Source organism: Cannabis sativa, chromosome 8, assembly GCF_029168945.1.
Source record: "Cannabis sativa cultivar Pink pepper isolate KNU-18-1 chromosome 8, ASM2916894v1, whole genome shotgun sequence".
In the NCBI taxonomy this organism is placed as follows: Eukaryota; Viridiplantae; Streptophyta; class Magnoliopsida; order Rosales; family Cannabaceae; genus Cannabis; species Cannabis sativa.
In genome coordinates this window covers 50,938,336-50,959,332 of record NC_083608.1, presented here as the reverse complement: position 1 = coordinate 50,959,332, position 20,997 = coordinate 50,938,336, and the positions used below count along the sequence as shown (strand labels likewise).

Below are 20,997 nucleotides of genomic sequence, written 5' to 3'. Positions count from 1 at the left end.
GGCCCAATCCAACTCCATAACCTAAGTCTAAGGAGACTCCTACACTCACACTCTTTTCTCTCTCTCTCTGTTAACTGAAACTGAGGTTGGTTCAAGCTCTGCCGTAAAAGGCCGCCGGCGACTCAACTCCTTTCTTCTTCGAGACCAAACATTCCAATTTCCATCTAAGTAACCTTCTCACTCTTTAATTATGCTTTTTTCTTTCTTTCTTTCTTTCTGCTATTACATCATTTCTCTGATTGAATTTGGGGGTAGTAGTACAGCAGTATCAGTAACATAAGCAAAGATTTTAGCTTTTTTGAAACATCTTTCACGATCTATAATAGGGTAAAACACATAGTTCAATATATTACATACACAACTTCAAGCCAAAGAGACTACACATATTAAAATTTCTTTCGCATTAAGATGTTGATAGCTCCAAATTTGTGCAACCTTATTTCTTTTTATTAGGCTGCTCTGTTCTCAAGTGATCATAAATCACCTATAAAGTAATCATATGATTCATTCACCTTTAGGTTGGTTTATCAAAGTATTATGTATGGAATATGGATAGATTATATATTTGCTATTGTATTATTTGTAATTGATTATCTTCCAAATGTAACTTCTAATAATACTATGCTCAACTCAAGCAAAACTGATTATATTTAGATTTTCATTTACTAATTCTGTAATGAAATCAAAATTTGTTTTTATAATATAATCTTTGTTTTAGATTCAGCTCTGCCAATCAACTGCTCAAGCTCAAGATCAATCAATCACTGGAGGGAGGGAGGGAGCAGGAGGATGACAATGGGCTCATCCTTCCGTACAATAGCTAGACTCAGGCTCTGCTCAATTTCCTCTTCTTCCTTTCTCCTCAATTTCACTGCTACCAATTCTAAATCTAGATATCATCTCCTTCTCCCAATCCCTATCTCAACATCCACAATTCACGCTAATCCCAACTCCTCCACACCACTTTTTGCCAAACACAACAATGCTGCCCACAACTCGGTGGTCACTCATCGCCGGTTTCAGTCCACATTGGCAGTGGCCACAAATGCAGACTTGGAGACGGATGCTTATTCTGCAATAGAAGTGGCGTTGGATTCTGTGGTCAAGATATTCACTGTTTCCAGTGGCCCCAACTACTTCCTCCCATGGCAGAACAAGTCTCAGCGCGAATCGATGGGCTCTGGTATGCTGTTCTCTCCCTCTCTCGTTGTTGATTTCACCGTCCAATTCAGTTCAGTCAGTTCAATTCAATTCATCCTGTTTATATTTGGAATAATGTTTAGGCTTTGTAATCCATGGGAAAAGGATTCTCACCAATGCCCACGTAGTGGCTGATCACACTTTTGTACTTGTAAGAAAGCATGGCTCTCCTACCAAATACAGAGCCCAAGTGCAAGCTGTTGGCCATGAGTGTGACTTGGCCATTCTGGCCGTTGAAAATGAAGAATTTTGGGAGGGTGTCAACCCCCTCGAGCTAGGAGAGATTCCTTTTCTTCAAGAAGCTGTTGCTGTTGTTGGATATCCTCAAGGTAACACACTCATGACACTTTCCTATAACTTATCAACTTTTACTTATATGTAAAGACAAACAAACAGGCCTTTCAATTCTGTGCCTTGTTTTTGGCAGGCGGGGACAACATTTCTGTCACTAAAGGGGTTGTTTCCAGAGTTGAACCTACACAATATGTACATGGTGCCACCCAGCTGATGGCTATACAAATTGATGCAGCCATCAACCCGGGCAATAGTGGCGGCCCAGCAATCATGGCCAAAAAGGTTGTTGGCGTTGCTTTCCAAAATCTCTCAGGTGCAGAGAATATTGGGTGAGTACCATGGCATAAATGATTTTATTTAGCACAATAAGCGATGCCCCACTCCTTAATTTTTCTCTTCTGTGATTGCAGTTATATAATTCCAGTACCAGTAATTAAGCATTTTATTACTGGTGTAGAAGAAAGTGGAAAATATGTCGGATTCTGCTCTCTGGGTTTGTCATGCCAGCCAACTGAAAACGTTCAACTGAGAAACTATTTTCAGATGCGGAAAGATATGACTGGTGTATTAGTGAGCAAAATTAACCCTCTTTCAGATGCACATAAAATTTTGAAGAAAGATGATATTATTATTGCATTTGATGGAGTGCCAATAGCTAACGACGGAACAGGTAAGTACTTACAATTCATTGGTTCCTTTTGTTTAGTTTTCTTATTTGTTGTGACTTAGTTGAAAATATTGTGCCATGCTCGTTTGATAGGACGAATAAAAATGCTTTCACCATTTTGTATTATGCTCTCTTCTGTTTCTTTATAGTCGACATATTGCCAATGTGAATTCCTATGGTAACTTGTTGCGACACACATTCTAAATATTTAAACTAATAAAAAAGTGGAAGATACTGTGAATATTCTGTGTATCCTTCCAACAACATTTCTGTGCATGTAGTTGAAAATGTTTTTAAGATATTGAGTTTGTTACTTCCATAATTGGGTTTTAGAAATCAGGAGACGAGTTATTGATATTTTATCTGAGCATATCTAATAGGCATGAACAGAATTATGTTTGGGTTTAATTCAATAATATACCTTTGCATAGTAGTTGCATCCCTAGCCTTTTAACTTTTGAATGATATTTTCTATTCTAGGGATGTGCTATACATATCTGTAGGTGGGCAAAGTGACTGGACCAATCAACCAAACTTACTTGGGTTGGCTTGGTAAAGGTAGGGATATTAGTTAAGTTGGTTTTCTTGTAGTCATCAAAGGCACCATGAATCATCACCACTGGCACCAAGCCATATGACATTGATTTTTCACTGCATTAGTCATGTTAAAACATGTCATATACTGTATATAAATATACATGAGTGGATTCGATAGTCTCTCTTATTAATTGTCTACAGAGTTTTTTTTAGGAAAGAAAAAAAAAGGCATCCAAAATAAGTAATTACAAATCAATAATTTGTACAGTCAAATAACTAATTACAAGATAAGATGGGAAAGTAACAAAAATGGGAAGTATAAATAAGAAATTTTGACAGAATCTTGTGTATACCAGTCTATGAATGTGTAACTCTTAAGTTATGCAAGATTATAATAGTTTTAACAAATAGAAAGGAAGAAATAATAGTTTTGTTAACCATTTTTTTTGCTCTTGTTGTGACTCCATACTTTTCTTTTACCCAAGAATTAACAATTTCATCTTCACCTAGATATAGCTTTGAGCATATTATATAAGCTTTTTATGCATGTTGTTCAAGATTGAGCAATGTTTTGATGCTTAAAAAGGAAAATGTTTGTAACGTGTATGATGATTTCTGCACTACAGTGTCTTTTCGAAATAGAGAGCGTATCACCTTTGATCATTTAGTTTCTATGAAGAAACCCAATGAAACAGCTCTAATTAGAGTTCTGAGAAGTGGTGAAGAACAAGAATTTAGTATCATCCTTCGACCTGTAAGTTTTTATATTGGATATGTAACCAACCTTGTTTTTGGCTAAACAATGAAGTTATTGGATTTGGGTTGGGTAATGAATGCAATTATGTATCACTTTGTGAATGATGCAGTTGGACCCACTAGTTCCAGTTCACCAGTTTGATAAACTTCCAAGTTATTATATTTTTGCTGGATTGGTTTTTATTCCACTCACACAACCATATCTTCACGAGTATGGAGAAGACTGGTATAATACTTGCCCACGTCGCTTGTGCGAACGTGCACTTAGGGAATTGCCTAAAAAGGCTGGGGAACAGCTTGTCATCCTTTCTCAGGTATGCATGCCTTTTCTTGTTCGAATATGGACTAAGCAGATTATAGGGATCTAATTTCATTTTGGTACATGCATCCATGAATTCTTCAGGTGCTGATGGATGATATCAATGCTGGTTACGAGCGCCTTGCAGAAATGCAGGTACCGTCTTGATCATCCACTTGTTTATAACTATGCACATAATATGAAAAATGGTTTAAGAAAAAATTGATTGGTAATTGAATGAACAGGTTAAGAAGATTAATGGGGTAGAGATAGAAAATCTGAAACATTTATGCCAACTTGTGGAGAAGAACAAAGAAGAGAATGTCCGTTTTGATTTGGATGATGAAAGGGTTGTCATATTGAACTATGAGGTTGCAAAGATTGCTACTTCAAAAATTTTGAAGCGGCACCGGATACCATCTGCCATGTCCAGTGATCTAGTTGATGAAAGGCAACTAAATTCTTAGTGAACTTATTCTATGTGTACATTCTTAACTTTTAATTCATGGCTCATGTTGGGTTTTGCTAGGATTTTATTCATATTGTATTGTTTGTGCTCAACAGTCCACAATACATACCAAGGAATTTATTATAGGGAGGAATTTGTAGGCCATCAAATCAAAAAACAATAATTTAAAACTACGAAATGCAGTGCCTTCTTCTTCTCCATACATTACAATACAATACATATCAAGGAATCCAATAAAGAAATTCAAAAATAGGACCTGAAAGTAGAAAAGAATACCCCTTAAACAGAGCTGAAAGAAAGAAGAAATATACATCATTCTCTTCAACAAATGGACAAGTAGAGCCACGCACGTCTATATCTTTGATTACTAAAGTGTATATACATACAAGCCAGCCACCGGCCAAACTAATCGATTCAAAATTCCATTCCCACATGACTCTTCAAACAAAACACCATTTCTTTTTTTAAGATGGGATTTCTCTCCATTCCCAACAACACTGGCAATTTATTATTTTGTAAGCTTTTCTCATCCCTGCCATAAAAAATCATACCCTTTGGGTGGGTGGGTGGGAATTTAGTGCCCTGCTGGATGAACTTTGACAGTTACCGCCCAGTGAAACAGAAGACATCATTCTTGGATGTAGCAGGTGGAAAGTATAATGCTTTTCTTATTCAAGGATTCCAAGGCCAATCATGAGTCTGATTTTGATGCGGTGAATGATGAAAGTAGACCTGCAGCTTGAGCAGGTAGAATGTCGCCAAATGTTGACATTGCAGCGGTTGATCTATCTTTGAATATCCCCACTTGCCCGTCTTTAAGTATGGACCCCAATTTCAGTGTGCTTCCAACCTGTCCAATACAAGGAAAAGCATGTTGTTCACTACCCTCTACATCCAAACATTCAGGAGATTTCAAAATCTATTAATGCTGACATCTTTTTCTCCATAACCACTAAAAAGTTCCAAACATGAAGACTGGCAACAATCATATACTATTACTGAAACATTCTTCCACAACAGCGACAAAAAGATGCCAAGCTAATTTGGCAAACTTGCTAAGGTACCTTTTGTCAAACATTCATTTGCCTCTATGAAATTACTCTACTGTAATACAAATGATTATTAAGTCCCCCAAAAAATTGCTACCATCACCTTAGATTTACAGGGCAAACACCAGCAGTTTTATAAGTTCGAGAACATGTTTCAACTTTTGAAAATACTTACCTGCATGAAAGATTTTAAGAATGGTGTTGCAACCCCGAAACTTGAGTCATCATCCATATCAATCTTGTCGGGAAGCTCTCCGTTAGTAAAAGCTTTCCAGGAACTTCTTGACGAGATATCTTCTGAAGATGTTGTTATAGAAGCCTTAGTTGCCCCTCTTGTTGACAATGCTGGGGCACTGGATAGCCAAAACAAAAGTTAATACATTGTACAATTGAGAGGTTGAACTTTGGAAATGGTTAAAGGGAGCTTTAAAAAGAAAAAAAAAACACCATTCTAATAGTAACCGGAAAAGTTAATCATCCCTATCAGTTAAGTAAGGAAACTACACTCTCGATTCAGGTTAATATAGGAAGGCAAATCAAATTAGATAAGAGACACTTGTTGCCAGCATGCAAAACCAAGTTACTCAAAACTCAAAAAGGATATAATTAGACACACGCAAGCTAACCTGATAGGAAGGTATTTGAAGCGAGGAACTGAAGAGCATCTCATGATATTGGACTCTGAATTAGTAGGTAGTTTCTGAACAGTATCTGTATACATACGATTGAGTTGGACAAAGAAACCAAAAAGAACTGCATTCCGTTGGTATGACTGCCTCTCATTTTCCCAGAGATACGGCTCATACCTAAAGAATAAAAGAAGTCAGGAATAATATCAAAAGAACCAACACAATACTCAAATTGTCAACCTTTAAGAGAGGAAGAGGGAGAGGGGAAAAAAAGAAGCAGAAACGACAAAATAATTGAACTGTTAGTCAATGATCTACTGATCTTTAGATTAGCTAATGTCAAATAAAAATTCAAGTGATACAACAACAAATAACTTTAGGCAGTAACGTAAGTTTCACATTCAAAATAATGGTATGAACTCAAAATTTGAACGTTGAATATATATCAACTTACGTGAGCCAGTCTATGGGGTCCAGTCTTTGAGAAAGACGAGCCATCAACCGGTCAACATGCTCTCTAGTAACTGATTTTGTTTGGGTTTGATCCTGCTTCCGTCTAAAAGCAGTTCTTGCTTTCGGGACTCTATATGATTCCTCAATCAAAACAGAATCACCTCCCGACAGAACATCAGCAACAAATCTCAAGTCCAACAAGACCTGCAGAACTCCTTTCTCTGAGACTTGAGATCCACTCTCTTCTCTGGTAGAAAGAAAATCCTGATAAATCCCAATCACCTACACAAAAATTTGTGGTCAAATAAATTGAAATTGCAACATAAAAGCACATAATTATTTTCATTTTTTAATTAAACATGTATAACTCTCTAATGAAAAATAAAATCTGTTATAGGTTGATATTATCTAATATGTACTTAATATCCCTTCTACTTTAAAACAACCTGGCTCTTGTAAGTTCCAGAGCATGTATATTTTTTTTCTTTTTCACCTCTACTATGGCAACAGAAGAAAGGAAATAATGATGATATGTTGCTGAATAAAATAAAAAGGGGCAGTAAAAAAGGATGCCTAGGAAAATTACTTACTTTTTCCAACAGGCTTAAAGCAAATTTTTGCAGAATGGTTCTGTCAAGTACATGACCGCCAATTCGATGAATTTCTTCACACGCACGAAAGAGAAATGACACAATATAGAGAGAAGGCATAGAAGGAAGCAATATTTTCATATCCGATTGGCTATCATCAGACTGCTCTTGCTTGACTACTGTCTCTTCCCAACCCTGCACAATTATTAGGAAAATGACTAGATTATTAAACACAACAAAAACAAAATCACCGATTGATACAGAAAATGAAACACACCCAACCCATTCCAAACTAAAACCATTGTCCCAATGTTTCTATAGCTGAATACTTTACTTTTTCCTCAAACCTAAACTGAGCACCATTATTAATCAAACAGCCACAAATGGGCTTTGAAAAGAAAAAAAGATGACAAATGTCAGCAACTACCCTACCCTCATTGCCTGTCCTGACAAAATCCTACAGCTACAAAATCCATCTCTACATGATTGTTCGGGATACTCACAAACGATAAATTCAAGTTACAGAATCCCCCATAGTACCATTTTGAAGTTGTAAGGGCATTGCAAGCAAATAGTTTTTGAAACCTATCCCATTTTCTTGTCAGCAACTATCCTACCCTCATTATCTATCCCTTTTGCCTACGGGGAATTTCTTGTCCTGAAAAATCCTAAAGCTACTAATCAGTTTCTACATGATAATCACCTCAGACATTTTTCACATTTTTGGTTGATGGTCTACAATTTTTTTTTTTTTGGTAACATTTTACTAAACAGATTTTAAAAACACCAACATTTTCACTTGATTACCATCCAAAAACTTTTATATTACGAATGATAATGCTGTCTAGTTAGTTTTCAACTGGTCAACTTATTGTAAAGTAGAACTATTCGATTTACATTCAATTAAGACCAATACATAACATACTAAGCTTACATCCTATATCCATTTGATGCTTTTTTTTTACTTCATTTATTCTGGTAGGAGAACAACCTAATAATAAATGTCAGAAAACACAAGCTGAAGTGAATTTTTCTTACCCTCAATGGAGTTGTGGATGACAAAGCATCATCATGTCCAAGCTCACGCGCCAGAATAATAGAAAGCTCGTTAGACAACCATGATATCCACAAGCTGTGAGCTCTGATACAAAGATCTCGTAAAGTGGAAGTAAGTTCTTCAAGTTTGGGGCTTGCACTATCAGCAGCTCCAAGCAATGCAGCAGTGGCTGATGAGGTCTGTTTCTTAGAACCAGTTCGGGTTTGCTTTCCAGACCCATCAACTGTACGAGAACCAGATTGCCTTAACAAGGAGGGCAACCTATCAAAAACGGCAGACATGGTGTCACTAACCCAAAACCTCGGAGGACCAAGTAGGACAGGAACATGTTTTGAATGATTGAGGAATGCAAACAATAGTCTTCCAATGAAAAGGGCTCTTTCGACTGTTATAGCAGCAGAAATGGGTCGATCCTCCTTGTCTTTTCCATTTTCCATGGCAGCATCCAAAGACTGAAGCTCCTCTTTAAGTTGCTGCAATATAGTCGAAAGACAATCGTAGCACTTGGATTGGAGATAAGGTGCAAGACTCTTCAACCTTAGAGATGCCTTTGGAGATTCCAAGAAACCCAGAAGGTCCTCTAGAAGACTCTGGCAGCAGTTATCCACAGCATCTCTGATCTCACTGATCTGTGGACCAAGATAGCCATTAAGACAACTCCTAAACTCATACTCTTCAGGAGGAATTAGCTTTAACCCAGACATTGGCTTCCTAGAATTGGAGTCTATGAACCAAACACCGCCACCATTAAAGGGCCGGTTTAAGTAACCTTTGAAATCAATCCCATCACCACTGGCAGCAGAGCTAACAGCCTCTGCAACTTTCACCGTACTAGCCAGCTCCCCAAACCTAGAGCTGACTATCACTTTCATCCTACCAACAAAAGCCTCTTCAAAAATGTCATCCCACAAATCCGAATCTTCTCCCAAAACGAGCTCCCGCATTCTACTCCAAGGCAGCTCGATGTCAGATCCGAAAACGTTCTTGAGCCACTCCAGACTCCCTTCCAACACCTCCTTGCTTTCCATTGTCTCCCTTATCAATTTCTCAGCCAAGGCAAGTTCCCGGCCACTGCCCACGGCATCAATCAGAAATCTGCCATTGATCTTATCAACCATTTCTCTCCCGCAGTCCCTCAACCACAAAGAACAAGCATTGGCAATGTAGTCCCTGTCGAGAATCGCCATGACTGACTCCAACTTTTCTCTGAAGGAATTCCACAACTTGACTTCCTCCTCTGGGTTGGGAATTCCACCGAACAGTTGAGATGCAGGAGGGGAACCCAGCACAACCTTGTAAAACAATGGCATATCACTCAAAACTCGTAGAAAAAGCTCTCCCACCTGGCCAACGGTTACCTGAATTGTCCTCAAAACCTCACAGAAGACTGACACAACAGCAGAGCAATCGGCATCGGGAGAGCAAGCAGCTAAGGTTTGAGAAACCCACGACTTTCTGGAATCGAGAAAGAGAGCAAGAGCGTGATCGGGAAGGAGATCATCAATGGCGGCGACAGCGGCCAATGCATCAGCATAAGATCCAACCGGAAGGTGGCGATCGAAGAGGCGGTCACGGGCACGCTGGGAGATCTGTGCCTTAAAGCTGTCAACGATCTGCCACTGGTGCTGAAGGAGAGGGAAATGAGAGAGGAAGCGGCGGTGGTCGGAATCAGCGGAATCGAGGAGGAGATGAACGTGAAGTGCGCGCACGTAGCGCGTGGCAGCTTCGAGGAACATAGACTCATCAAGACAGCCCCAAATGTTCTCAGGCGTATCGACAAGATACTTGACGCGGCAAGCAATGGCGTAGATCCGGTGGTGGAGGGAAAGAGATGAGGTTTTGGAATGATCAAGGGGATGGTGGTGATCGGACAAGGAGAGAATGGATTGGTGGACGGAGGAGAGATTGGAAGAGATGGCTTGAGAGGAGCGCTTCATGAGAAGAATGGAGTCGGCGGAGTCGATAAGATCGCGGTATCGAGTGCCGACGAGGAGACGGAGCTCCTCTTGCTTGTGATGGATGTGGGAGCGCGTGGTGGACTCGGCATTGCGAATTTCGGAGATTGGTTTGGAACGGAAGAGGGCTTCGGCGTCTCTGAAACCTCCGCCGCTGAGGGTGGCCTTGCGGCCATCATCGTCCGCCGGAGGAACTCTCATTACTTCTTCTTTCTAATAATCTCTGATTCTTTCTCTTACACTAACCGAAAACGACACGACATATATATATATATTTATACAATTGCAGATTCTACTCTTACGACATGTCGTTTCACTATATACACTTATTTGTATGTGGTTAATTAATGTTATAAAAGATTGATGGGTAAATTAATAAATAGTGATGGGGAAATTGCCATATGATTATGAATATATTATATGAATGATGAAGTTAGTCACCACTTTTCACTCTTATCCAACAAATTTTCTGGTCAGATTCGTCTGCAACTCGGTCGGATCATGACATTTAGTGTGTGTGGCCAACAATCTCTTGACCTTCTTTCCAAAGCAGCAGAGGGAATCTTGTTTGAGAGTAATCTTGTTGCCAATTAAGGTAGCTGCAATGCAATATTGTTTGAGAATTCAATTTGGAATATAAAATGAAGTTGAGTGATCTCATCTCATGAATGCTAGTAGTAGTGGAAGAATGTTGTTGATGGTCAGTTCCTCAAACACCGCAACTTAGTTCCCATGTTGGGATTTTGTATGGCAGAAATAGAAATGCACCATAGCAAATTATATGATCGGAACACATGAGCCTCAAAATCCGAATTTGGAGCAATGAAAGGATTGGCATGGCTTCATCATCCATCAAAATATCAGTTGCGTAATGCTTATTAGATAACATTGTCTCATATATAATTTTTACTCATCACCAATTAATTTTGAAATGAAAATAAGGATTTTGAGCCAATGCTATGTGACTTTGGGGTTGCAAGGCTCATTTGAGTAGTTTTGTGAATGGTGAGTTTGGTGGCCACTCCAAAAGGGGATGTGGTACAACTTTGGAGGGGTTCTACTTGAGTTAATGTGAGAAGGCAATTGAGGTAGTGAAGAAAAGTGATAATTGCTTCTTCAAGGGTTGTTTGGTAGAGTGGATTAGCCAAGTTTCAATTTCAAGTGATTAAGTGTCATTGACAAACACAGTGTTTGAGAGAGAGACCAACCATGTTTGAAGATGATGATGATGAGATGTTGTTGGTGATAATTAATATCATCATCATTGTTGTCACCAACCCACTTTATTTTATTTATTTTCATTATAACTTTTATTTTCATATTCTTTAAAATATACTTAATTTTATGAATGATGTCTCCATTATACCTTTTAGATTAATGTAAAGGGATTATTTCACAAAAACATAAAAACAATAAAAAAAAATTACAAAAATACGGTTTCACGGAATTTTAAATATTTTTACATTTTTTTTGATTTTATTTACAGAAAATACGGTCTTTTTATGTTGTAATCTTGTTGATTTTTTGTTATCTGTATGTTATTTTTTGTTGTTATTTTGATGTTATTTTCATGTAGTTTTCTTGTTGATTTTATGTTATTTTTGTATTATTTTTTGGAAAATCGTAAAAATATAAAAAAAAATATTCTTTGAACATAAAAATATAAATATTTTACAAAAAATTGTACCTTATGTAATCATTCCTAATATAAATTATGTGATACACTTAAGTGAAGGGTAAAAATATATTGGGGTAAGTTGAAAAATGCCCCTTTTATTAATCAATTAATCAAATTTACCTCTAATTTTATATTTATTTGAAACATACCTCTTTTTATATGTATTGTACTTCAAATACCATGACATAAGAGAGTCACATGGAGAGTATCTTGAAGTGACAAGGGTAAAATTGGTACAATGTTTAAAAAAAGAGGTAAAAATGATAGACTTTAAAAAAGAAAGTAAAAATAAAATAGGACAATATAAAAAGGATATGGAGTGTAATTCCTTAACTTATCCATCATCTTTTGTTTTGTTTCTTATGGACCTGTCTCTCTCCATTTCCATTTTGGGGGCCCATTTATCATCAAATATGGGCTCACTCAAATGGTGGAAAGAGGCCCAATCCAACTCCATAACCTAAAGGAGACTCATACACTCACACTCCTCTCTCTCTCTCTCCGTTAGGTTGGCTCAGGCTCTGCCGTAGAAGGCCGCCGGCGACTCCACTCCTTTCTTCTTCGCCACCAACCATTCCAATTTCCTAATAAGTAACCTTATCCAATCCATTGCTAATCCTCTTTAATAATTTCTGCTATTACATCATGTTACTTGTAGTTTCCTGTATATGCATGTTACTTGTAGAGGATTGGGTTTCCTTTGTATAAACATGATAATTTAGTTCTTTTGAGTTATTCGATTTGTGTCAAGAACTTATGAATTGTATCACAAATTTTGCTTCAGGGTGCAGTTTGTTTTTCATTCTGATTAGTTATGGGGAGCAGTCCAGCACCATTTTCGGATATTGGGAAAAGAGCAAGAGGTAACTCCTATGTCTAAAGTTTATTATAAACTTATTTTACTATCCTTATAAGTTGAAATTCAATCTTACCAGTTGCTTTAAATGATGTTTTTGTTTGCTGTATGTAGTATTCGGATTGATGATTTGAGAACCTATATGTTTGATGTTTTCTTTTGTAGTACAGTGTTTTAGAATGTTCAAGTTGAATGATCGTTGATAGTTTGTTATTTGAACATATGAGAACCAAAATAGAATCTAATTTAGAAGAGGTGAAACTGTTGGGCATTCTATGTTGTCAATCTCAATAATGCAAAGAGAAATTTTAAGAAAACTTAGTAAATTGAGGCATTTAATCTGTAGTCTGTTTTTCTGAAGGCCATATTGATACTTAGAAATCTCTACTTGTTGCAACACTTGTGTAATGCAGAGGCCTCCTCCTAAGTTGTAAGCGGTCTTGCAGGTTTTCACTTTTAAATTTTGATTGCTTGGTTTTTAACCGTGTGCAGACCTGTTGACCAAGGATTACAACTTTGATCAGAAGTTCTCTTTGTCAGTGATTGGATCATCAGGACTGGTATTATCTACTTTTTCTTCTTGAGCTATGTTCTTGGGACAACTATTAGTTTTCAGAGTTATCACAAATGCATTGTTTGCAAACTCTTTTAGGGCACGTGCTAAACTTGGTTTAGAGTTTAGAATAGTGAGATTGAACATATCGAAGAAAACAGTGTCGTCTGACTATTTTAAATGTCATTTCAAAGTTCAAAACTTTAAATAATTTATCTGTTGCCCTTCAAAAACAATGCCAACTCTATCATTTAAATATTTGCGGGGCTCTTTTGGTATGCAGAGATTTATCTTTTCAAAAAAAACAAAAAAAGCTGTAATATTAGATTCAAAACAAATACAATATCAATTAATTTCAATACAAGAGCAGGAAAACAGTTGGTGAGTATTGGGCCACAGATGTAAATAATTTTTCTATAAATCCGAAGTAAAAGAATTTCTAATGTTTTTCTGTATAGTTTCTCTCTCCCTATTGCTGTTCCTTCATGCATAGTTATGTTCTTAATTGTGAATCTTTCATTGTAGGGACTTACAGCTACAGGTTTGAAAAGGGACCAAATTTTCATCGGTGATCTAAACACCTTGTACAAGAGCGGAAACACTACTGTGGATGTGAAGATCGATACCTACTCTAATGTAAGAACACAAAATCTTTGGACAACTCTGGAATTACTACTGTGGATGTGAAAATTGATATCTTCTTTAATGTAAGAATAAAAAATTTATCTTTGGACAACTCTTGCCTTTTCAAATGTCCTTTAACTATATAACATTGTGTTCTCATACTCCATATTATTTGTAGTTTTCATTTACAAAGCAAAAATCTTCACCTTATGCTTGGTACCTTTGATGTTGATATATAGTTGGTTATTGTATTCATTTTCCCAAGTTGACTCTTTTTTGTAGGTGATCACAAAAGTGACAGTGAGTGATGTCTTGCCGAATACCAAAACAGCAATCAGCTTTAAAATACCAGACAACAAATCCGGCAAGGTTAGTTGTTGAAACTTACTGATCTACTTAAGGTTACTTTTAAAATCATGTATTAATTTTGCAATAAGAATTCATACACCCATTTTGTCCGAACACTTTAAGACACTTCAAATCAAATAATATTTACTGTGTTAGTCACTTTAAGTGAAACATCTATTGTTGAAGGGGATGTGTGGATCACAGAATTGTTGCACCAAAGTTCACACATCAATCGTATGTCACCAAACATCTACCTCATGTTTGTATTAAGCATTGTAGTAGTACTTTCCTTTGAGATGAGTGTATATGATATTATGTATTTACATATATTGACTTTCATTCTGTGTACAACTGTAGCTAGATGTTCACTACCTACATCCTCATGCTGCCATTGATTCCAGTATTGGTCTTAATCCAAATCCTCTCTTGGAGATATCAACTGCTATTGGATCGAAAGAGCTGAGTTTGGGTGGTGAAGTTGGATTTGACACCGCTTCTGCTTCATTCACCAAGTACAATGCTGGGATCAGTTTGAACCAGCCTGATTTTACTGCTGCTATTTTATTGTAAGTATTGATGATACTGCATTTCTTATTTTGAAGAAACTAATCACTATAGACCACAAAACAAAGCCAAGATTTAGCAATGACATGCAAATAATTATCTATGAAAACCAGTATAACAAGTAAATTAACCAGGAAAGTTGTAACAACTTGTCATTGTTAGTTTTTCAAGTTTGAAAACTACAATTTTTGTATTTTGGTTACTAAGTTCTAGAGTGTGAGTTCAAACCCTTCTCAATGTTGAAATTAGTATTGAAAGACCATTGTGGAAGTATATCCTTGAATCCTATTCCATAGAAATCATAAGATGTTTTTCCAGGGATGGTGAAGTTCATTCAATTCTTTATGCTTATTTTATAGTCTAATCCTATGTACTTGAAATAAAATCGATAATGAGCATATTTCATAGCTTTATTTGTTTTTGTTAGAATTCGAATGGTTTTTAGTGTATGATTGAGTTTACCCGGATGCAGGACGGACAAAGGACAGGCACTGAAAGCATCATACATTCATTATGTCAATTCCACCAGCGGAACAACAATTGCTGCTGAGTTGATCCATAGGTTTTCCAGCTATCAGAACAATTTCACCATAGGAAGCTCTCACGCACTTGATCCTTTCACCGTGGTAAAAGCGCGATTCTCGGACAATGGGAAAGCTGCCATGGTATGTCAACATGAATGGAGACCACGATCGATAATTACTGTCTCAGCTGAGTTTGATTCGAAGGCTAATAACTCATCCCCGAAGCTAGGTCTTGCTCTTGCTTTAAAGCCTTGATTTGGGAAAAACTTTTTTTTTGGTCACATTTTGCAACATAGCCATTATTTTTTTTTTTCATCCATAATTTTAAGCTTCACTTTGATTGATAAAATGGGAAGCTGAGAAGTTGGTTATTGATTAAATGTTGTATTTGGTGGGGTAATTGGACCCATTTTTGAAAAAATTCATTGAAAATGAAAATAGGACATTTTTTTTGTTGCCAAACATTGATGATTATCATTTGGTATTTTATATTATTATTTAATAGACAGTTTTTAACTGAGGTTGATTAGTTTCTTTTAAGTCTCAAATATAAAGAGAATAAAAGTCATACAAGGAAATATAGACATTATTATGATACGTTTTACATGACAATTTATTTTTATTTACTTAAAAGAAAGAAAGAAAAAAGTTCTAAACAAGTTAAAGTAAAAAATGAGGTATTCATTGTATTTTTTGCAAAAGTTATTAATTGAATTTTTTTGTTCTATTAAATGACATAATAGATTTTATATTTTTTAAAATAGAAAAAATATGTTCTTGAACTCAATTTTCAATAATATTTTTTTTAATATAACAAACTTGAAAATAATTTTTAACATAGATAAATGCAGAAAATATAATCATATTTGTCATAACACTTATAAATCAAATTATTATTAAATTTTATTTTGACAAAAATTCAACTCACAGTCTAAATTAACATTCACACTGACACATCTGTATGAATTATTAGTGCAATAACATGTATAAATGTATAACTGATGGTACCAGAATACTAGATAGTTATATTTTCACATTTAAATATATATATATATATATATAAATTATGTAGGTAGGTATGAATCTGATTTTGAATATTGGTTATATTGTATTTGAGAATTGAGTTTTATGGTTTTTTTTTTCTATTTTTTAATGTGAGAATATGAGATTGTTTATTTTTTATTTAGTTTGTTTATTGTTTTGAATATGATAATAATGAATCTGATTATTATTTTAAGTTTTGTTTGATCATTAATTTTTTCTGATACAAAATGGCATTGGGCATTTTTGAATTTGATAATCCATATGCAGATGAGATTTATCAATGGTTGTTGTCTTCAATCTTCATCAATAAATTGTCTTCATTGTTTGATTATATGAATGTTATCTATCCAACTCCTGAATCTCTAACCCTAAACCTTAAAATATCAGGACCAGGAAAAAATACCTCTTCATTTCACTCTTTGAGCTCCGGCAATGGCGGAGAAACTCCAAGTCTTTGTTACCACGCTAGGGGGAAAGGGATCGTCTCTGTCCTCATCATCTGTCTATGCCATTGCCAATGGCCTTGCACAAGTACGAATCGATTCCTCGGCATTTAGCAGGCTTGCCACCTTCGATAACCGTACTCCGACCATCAAGGACTACCAATTCAACTTCTCCAATCACTTAACCACGGAAGAGTCCAGGGCCTTTGTCGCAGTACTCCTCAACAAGCTTCTCATCATCTCCGGCTCGGCTTGCATCCGTACAGTTCTCCCAGTTCGAATTGCTGAAGCATTGAACACGAAGAACTCGCAGAGCCTGGAGATTGAATCGCTAGATTTGACCGAAGAGGAGGCTGCTACGCTGGAAACATTGGGGCTGACCTCTTCTATGTACGGAGTTTTCGCTCTTTTGGACCACCAAACGGCGGCGCTTTCGACAATTGCAGATGCAGTGGCGGCATTATCATGTGATGCTTTGAAAGCTGATGTTACAGCGTTTAATTTGATGGATTCTGGGGATGGCTATACTGCGAAGGATGAGATTGGTGTTTGTGGTGATATGAAGGTACTTCTGAATGGGTCTAAGTTGACGGGGAAGGTTGAGATTAATGCGGTTTCGAAAATCCCCAAAATTCACGGCTGTTTGAGGGAACAAGCCAAATTGGTTCATTCCAAGACTCGGGTCGAGTTGAATTCTGCCGTTAAAGCTGGCAAAGGAGGGCCTGGGAGCGTCGCTGGAGCAGCCGGGATGGTCCGGACTGCGTTACTGCCATTGGCTGCAGCGCTGTGGGACTTGGGTACTTGTAGCTTTGACCGTTCTAAATCAAATTTATATTCAATGGGTAGCGATGATTTGCGGTCGAGTTTGGGAGGTTTGTTTGAGAAGAAATGCCCGAGTAATGATTCCCTGAAAAATGAGTTTAAGCTGTTCTCGGAACTGGTTTTCGAAGGGGAAGAGAATTATGGCAAATTAGCGCATCAAGTGAATGTTTTGCTGGGCCTTGTGTGGAAAGTTGTGGCTTGGGAGGCAATAATTGCATACGTTTCCCTTGAAGGTGCTGAATTGAATGAAAGTAAAAGCACAGAGGTCAATGGAGAAGAGAAAGCGAAAGTTGATAAGAAGAGTGAGAAGAAAAGGAAGGTGGTTATGGGGAAAGGGACCAGTGTTATGATCCAGTTGATTAAGAATAGATTGAGTAAGTTAGATGCTTGTGGAAGTTCAGGGTTACTGGAGAAATGGGTTGAAGATCTTTTATCCTTTATGGATCCAAAGGACATTGAGTTTGATAGCTTGTTGATCAAAGTGAAGGAGATTGTGGAAAGCAATGAAACTAGAAGACTTCCTAAGCTTCCAAAGGTAAATAACCTACTTGAAATTTTAATCATTTACACCATTATTTATAGGTGTTCTTAGTCTATATATTGTACATTTTTAGTTAACAGAAGGGGAAAAAATTACATTTCTGACTTGGATATCTGTTGCATTTCAGGGTACTCGTGATTTTGCGAAAGAACAAATGGCTATAAGAAAGAAAGCCTTTTCAATTATAGAAGATGTTTTTGAGAGGCATGGTGCTACGGCCCTGGATACTCCAGTATTTGAACTAAGAGAGACTCTTATGGGAAAATATGGGGAAGACTCGAAGTTGATATTTGATCTTGCTGACCAGGTTAGCGCACTGATTTTCTAAATTTTTATTCCCGTGAAGTCTTTTGCCTCTGCATTTATTACACACTATATGAATCAATCGCTTCTAATTTGCAACAAACTAAGGTTTTGTGATGGTCTAATTCGTTGACAGGGTGGGGAGCTCTGTTCTTTGCGGTATGACTTAACTGTTCCTTTTGCTAGATTTGTGGCTATGAATGGCATAACATCCTTCAAAAGGTATCAAATAGCAAAGGTTTACAGAAGAGACAACCCATCTAAAGGAAGATATCGTGAATTTTATCAATGTGATTTTGATATTGCTGGTCAATATGAAAGAATGGGGCCAGATTTTGAAATTATTAAGATTTTGACTGAATTACTGGATGAACTGGAAATTGGGAAGTATGAGGTAACTTCTCTTTCCTATCTTCCTTTTCTTCTTTCCACTTTGATTAGTACGTGCTATCAACAATCTTGTTTTCTCTATGGATTGCACTATTTGATATTTAAACGCATGAATTTTGCTATATTACTCAAGGTCTTGTCCCAAGGTTTGAACCATAAATGATGGTTCTGTTTAGCGTAGTTTATCAAAAAAGTGCTTTTTTTGATATTCAGCATAAAAAAAATCCTTACCCAAACATGTCAAGGTAGGTTTTATAGTAGATGTTACCATAATATGCTGTTAGTGATGTAATATCATTACTATTCTTTAGTCATGACAGTAATGTGAGCATTAACTTCATTTCTACATATTTGTTAATTCTGATGTAATGCAAATGGAATATTAGTGCCAATCAATTGTATTCATTCATCTCCTTATCTCGGTTAAAGTATCAATGTTAACTGTTGTACTTGTGCATTTCTATTAAATATTCTTCTCTGACTTGTTACATGGAATTTTTAAATTTTATTTTTACTTAGAATGTTTGTTGTTGCTTTCTTAATGATCACAGATAAAATTGAATCATCGGAAGTTACTAGATGGAATGTTAGAAATTTGTGGAGTTCCCCCCGAGAAGTTTAGAACTATTTGTTCAAGCATTGACAAGTTAGACAAGCAACCTTTTGACCAGATTAAGACAGAAATGGTAAGAACTTCTGCACATATTTTTGTGTTTTTAATCTCTCTTTCCTCCACCGACACACGCATATATATTTGGTGTGACCTGAACAATTTCCCGTTCCCTTTGTTTGGGGTGTATATTTGTGTGATGTATCTTGAAAGGTTGATTTGTGTTAATATGTGTTGTATTAATAACTACTCTTCATTTGAAAGAGTAAGTTACTAATCCCAAGAGGGTTGGTCCCAGTGGTAAGGAAGGAGATGCTGGAAAGTGCTGATAGGTAATTTTCCAAGGTTTGAATCCCCCTAGACTCAAAAACTTGGGGCCACTGCCAGGGCCACACAATAAAAAAATAAATAGAAGGAATAAGTATAATTAGGCAGATCTACTGATATGTTTATGATCATGGAGTCCTACATAGTTAAACTAAAGTAATATCTGTCTTGTACCCCATAACATTAACATTGTTGGGAAAAATGCTTATTGATAAGAGAAGCTATCTATGCTCCTGATGTTGTTGATGTAATTTAATCTGGTGGATCTTTTATAATTTTTTGATAGGTTGAAGAGAAGGGCTTGACTATAGAGGCAGCAGATAAAATTGGTGATTTTGTAAAAGAGAGGGGATCTCCTCTTGAATTGTTAAGTAAACTTAAAAGTGAGGGGAGTGAATTCTTGGATAATAATGCGTCGGTTGATGCTTTGAATGATCTGGAGATCTTATTCAAGGCTTTGGATAAATCAAAGTGTATCGACAAGGTGACTTTTGACTTGAGTCTTGCCAGAGGTCTTGATTATTATACTGGAGTGATTTATGAAGCTGTTTTCAAAGGAGGTGCACAGGTGAGCTTGTTTATGTTTACACAAGCAATTCGGCTTCTTCTTTTTCATGTTAAAACTAATGTTGATTGTCCTTAGGTTGGTTCAATTGCTGCTGGAGGACGTTATGACAACTTAATAGGCATGTTTGGTACAAAGCAAGTTCCAGCAGTTGGTGTAAGTCTTGGAATCGAGCGAGTATTTAATATTATGGAGCAGATTCAGAAGGATCAGAATCAGGTGATGAATAGTTGTTTTTTCTCACTGAAGAAATGATATTTTATCAGATAAATGTTTTGATGGAATTTTGTTCATCTCCATCGATTGATCGTTTCTTACTTATTTTATCCAATCTTGTGGGATTTTTGTGTTATTTGAAGCAGACAACTAGAGCTACAAAGACAGAAGTGTTGGTGAGCATACTAGGAGACGATCTAATTCAAGCTGCAGAACTGGCGAGCGAGCTATGGGATGCAAAAATAAAAGCGGAATACTTGGTGGCCAAAAGACCGGATAAGCACTTTCGTCATGCGGAAGAGTCTAAGATCCCATGGATGTTGATGGTGGGAGAACGTCAAGTTAAGGAGGGAACAGTGAGACTGAAAGACGTCGAATCCAAAGCCGAAGATGTTATCCAAAGAGGGAGTGTTGTCGAGGAACTCAGAAGACGGCTGAGCCCTTGATTAGATAGATGATTACAATTTACACATCTAACTGATGTGCTTTTTGTTTGATACAGTGAGTGTATTCATTCTAAAATTTACATCGATGACATTAAAATATTTTGAAATTTAAGAAGATAAAAGAAAATGGTATTGAGGCCCATCTTTCTCTTGTTTTAATTGCTGTTAAATGATTAGCAAATGCTATTG

The 20,997-nt window shown here is 36.6% G+C and overlaps 4 protein-coding genes across 8 annotated transcripts; 3 read left to right on the top strand and 1 right to left on the bottom strand.

Moving 5' to 3' along the window:
* The first annotated feature begins 29 nt into the window (after nucleotides 1-29).
* On the top strand, nucleotides 30-4,421 carry LOC115699668 (protease Do-like 10, mitochondrial). Of its 2 annotated transcripts, none has more exons than XM_030627186.2 (9): nucleotides 30-168; nucleotides 719-1,183; nucleotides 1,284-1,529; nucleotides 1,628-1,823; nucleotides 1,905-2,164; nucleotides 3,325-3,452; nucleotides 3,565-3,768; nucleotides 3,858-3,908; nucleotides 3,998-4,421. In XM_030627186.2, exons 2-9 carry the CDS (start codon nucleotides 790-792, stop codon nucleotides 4,217-4,219), a joined length of 1,701 nt encoding a protein of 566 aa, XP_030483046.2. In that variant the 5' UTR covers nucleotides 30-168; nucleotides 719-789; the 3' UTR covers nucleotides 4,220-4,421. The 2 variants fall into 2 exon arrangements, with proteins under 2 accessions (XP_030483046.2, XP_030483047.2); XM_030627187.2 differs by having other exon boundaries at nucleotides 63-168; nucleotides 725-1,183.
* Nucleotides 4,385-11,212, bottom strand: LOC115699667 (conserved oligomeric Golgi complex subunit 1). Its single transcript, XM_030627185.2, has 6 exons — nucleotides 7,981-11,212; nucleotides 6,943-7,137; nucleotides 6,354-6,634; nucleotides 5,897-6,076; nucleotides 5,446-5,623; nucleotides 4,385-5,071 (listed from the first exon to the last, which is right to left on the bottom strand). The coding sequence occupies exons 1-6, from the start codon at nucleotides 10,153-10,155 to the stop codon at nucleotides 4,913-4,915; spliced, it is 3,168 nt and encodes a 1,055-aa protein (XP_030483045.2). The 5' UTR covers nucleotides 10,156-11,212; the 3' UTR covers nucleotides 4,385-4,912.
* Nucleotides 11,213-12,074: 862 nt separating this feature from the next.
* On the top strand, nucleotides 12,075-15,621 carry LOC115700959 (mitochondrial outer membrane protein porin 4). Its single transcript, XM_030628640.2, has 7 exons — nucleotides 12,075-12,223; nucleotides 12,417-12,495; nucleotides 12,981-13,048; nucleotides 13,567-13,677; nucleotides 13,948-14,034; nucleotides 14,371-14,579; nucleotides 15,050-15,621. Exons 2-7 carry the CDS (start codon nucleotides 12,447-12,449, stop codon nucleotides 15,354-15,356), a joined length of 831 nt encoding a protein of 276 aa, XP_030484500.1. The 5' UTR covers nucleotides 12,075-12,223; nucleotides 12,417-12,446; the 3' UTR covers nucleotides 15,357-15,621.
* A 456-nt stretch (nucleotides 15,622-16,077) lies between these two features.
* LOC115698939 (histidine--tRNA ligase, cytoplasmic) lies at nucleotides 16,078-20,950 on the top strand. Of its 4 annotated transcripts, none has more exons than XM_061103090.1 (8): nucleotides 16,078-16,173; nucleotides 16,533-17,945; nucleotides 18,079-18,258; nucleotides 18,391-18,648; nucleotides 19,196-19,330; nucleotides 19,868-20,149; nucleotides 20,225-20,365; nucleotides 20,509-20,950. In XM_061103090.1, the coding sequence occupies exons 2-8, from the start codon at nucleotides 16,578-16,580 to the stop codon at nucleotides 20,806-20,808; spliced, it is 2,664 nt and encodes an 887-aa protein (XP_060959073.1). In that variant the 5' UTR covers nucleotides 16,078-16,173; nucleotides 16,533-16,577; the 3' UTR covers nucleotides 20,809-20,950. The 4 variants fall into 4 exon arrangements, with proteins under 4 accessions (XP_060959073.1, XP_060959075.1, XP_060959072.1 ...); XM_061103092.1 differs by having other exon boundaries at nucleotides 16,124-16,177; XM_061103089.1 differs by lacking the exon at nucleotides 16,078-16,173 and adding an exon at nucleotides 16,182-16,255.
* Nucleotides 20,951-20,997: the final 47 nt, after the last annotated feature.

Excerpts from the sequence above, each read along its gene's own strand:
- LOC115699667 (XM_030627185.2), bottom strand. The coding sequence starts at position 10,155 with ATGAGAGTTCCTCCGGCGGACGATGATGGCCGCAAGGCCACCCTCAGC. Across the intron at positions 7,138-7,980 it reads CATCCACAACTCCATTGAGG|GGTTGGGAAGAGACAGTAGT; the intron begins GTAAGAAAAATT and ends ATAATTGTGCAG. Across the intron at positions 6,077-6,353 it reads GACCCCATAGACTGGCTCAC|GTATGAGCCGTATCTCTGGG; the intron begins GTAAGTTGATAT and ends TTTATTCTTTAG.
- LOC115698939 (XM_061103090.1), top strand. The coding sequence starts at position 16,578 with ATGGCGGAGAAACTCCAAGTCTTTGTTACCACGCTAGGGGGAAAGGGA. Across the intron at positions 17,946-18,078 it reads GACTTCCTAAGCTTCCAAAG|GGTACTCGTGATTTTGCGAA; the intron begins GTAAATAACCTA and ends GTTGCATTTCAG. Across the intron at positions 20,150-20,224 it reads TTTTCAAAGGAGGTGCACAG|GTTGGTTCAATTGCTGCTGG; the intron begins GTGAGCTTGTTT and ends GATTGTCCTTAG.
- LOC115700959 (XM_030628640.2), top strand. The coding sequence starts at position 12,447 with ATGGGGAGCAGTCCAGCACCATTTTCGGATATTGGGAAAAGAGCAAGA. Across the intron at positions 12,496-12,980 it reads TATTGGGAAAAGAGCAAGAG|ACCTGTTGACCAAGGATTAC; the intron begins GTAACTCCTATG and ends AACCGTGTGCAG. Across the intron at positions 14,035-14,370 it reads CAGACAACAAATCCGGCAAG|CTAGATGTTCACTACCTACA; the intron begins GTTAGTTGTTGA and ends GTACAACTGTAG.
- LOC115699668 (XM_030627186.2), top strand. The coding sequence starts at position 790 with ATGACAATGGGCTCATCCTTCCGTACAATAGCTAGACTCAGGCTCTGC. Across the intron at positions 2,165-3,324 it reads AATAGCTAACGACGGAACAG|TGTCTTTTCGAAATAGAGAG; the intron begins GTAAGTACTTAC and ends TCTGCACTACAG. Across the intron at positions 3,909-3,997 it reads AGCGCCTTGCAGAAATGCAG|GTTAAGAAGATTAATGGGGT; the intron begins GTACCGTCTTGA and ends TTGAATGAACAG.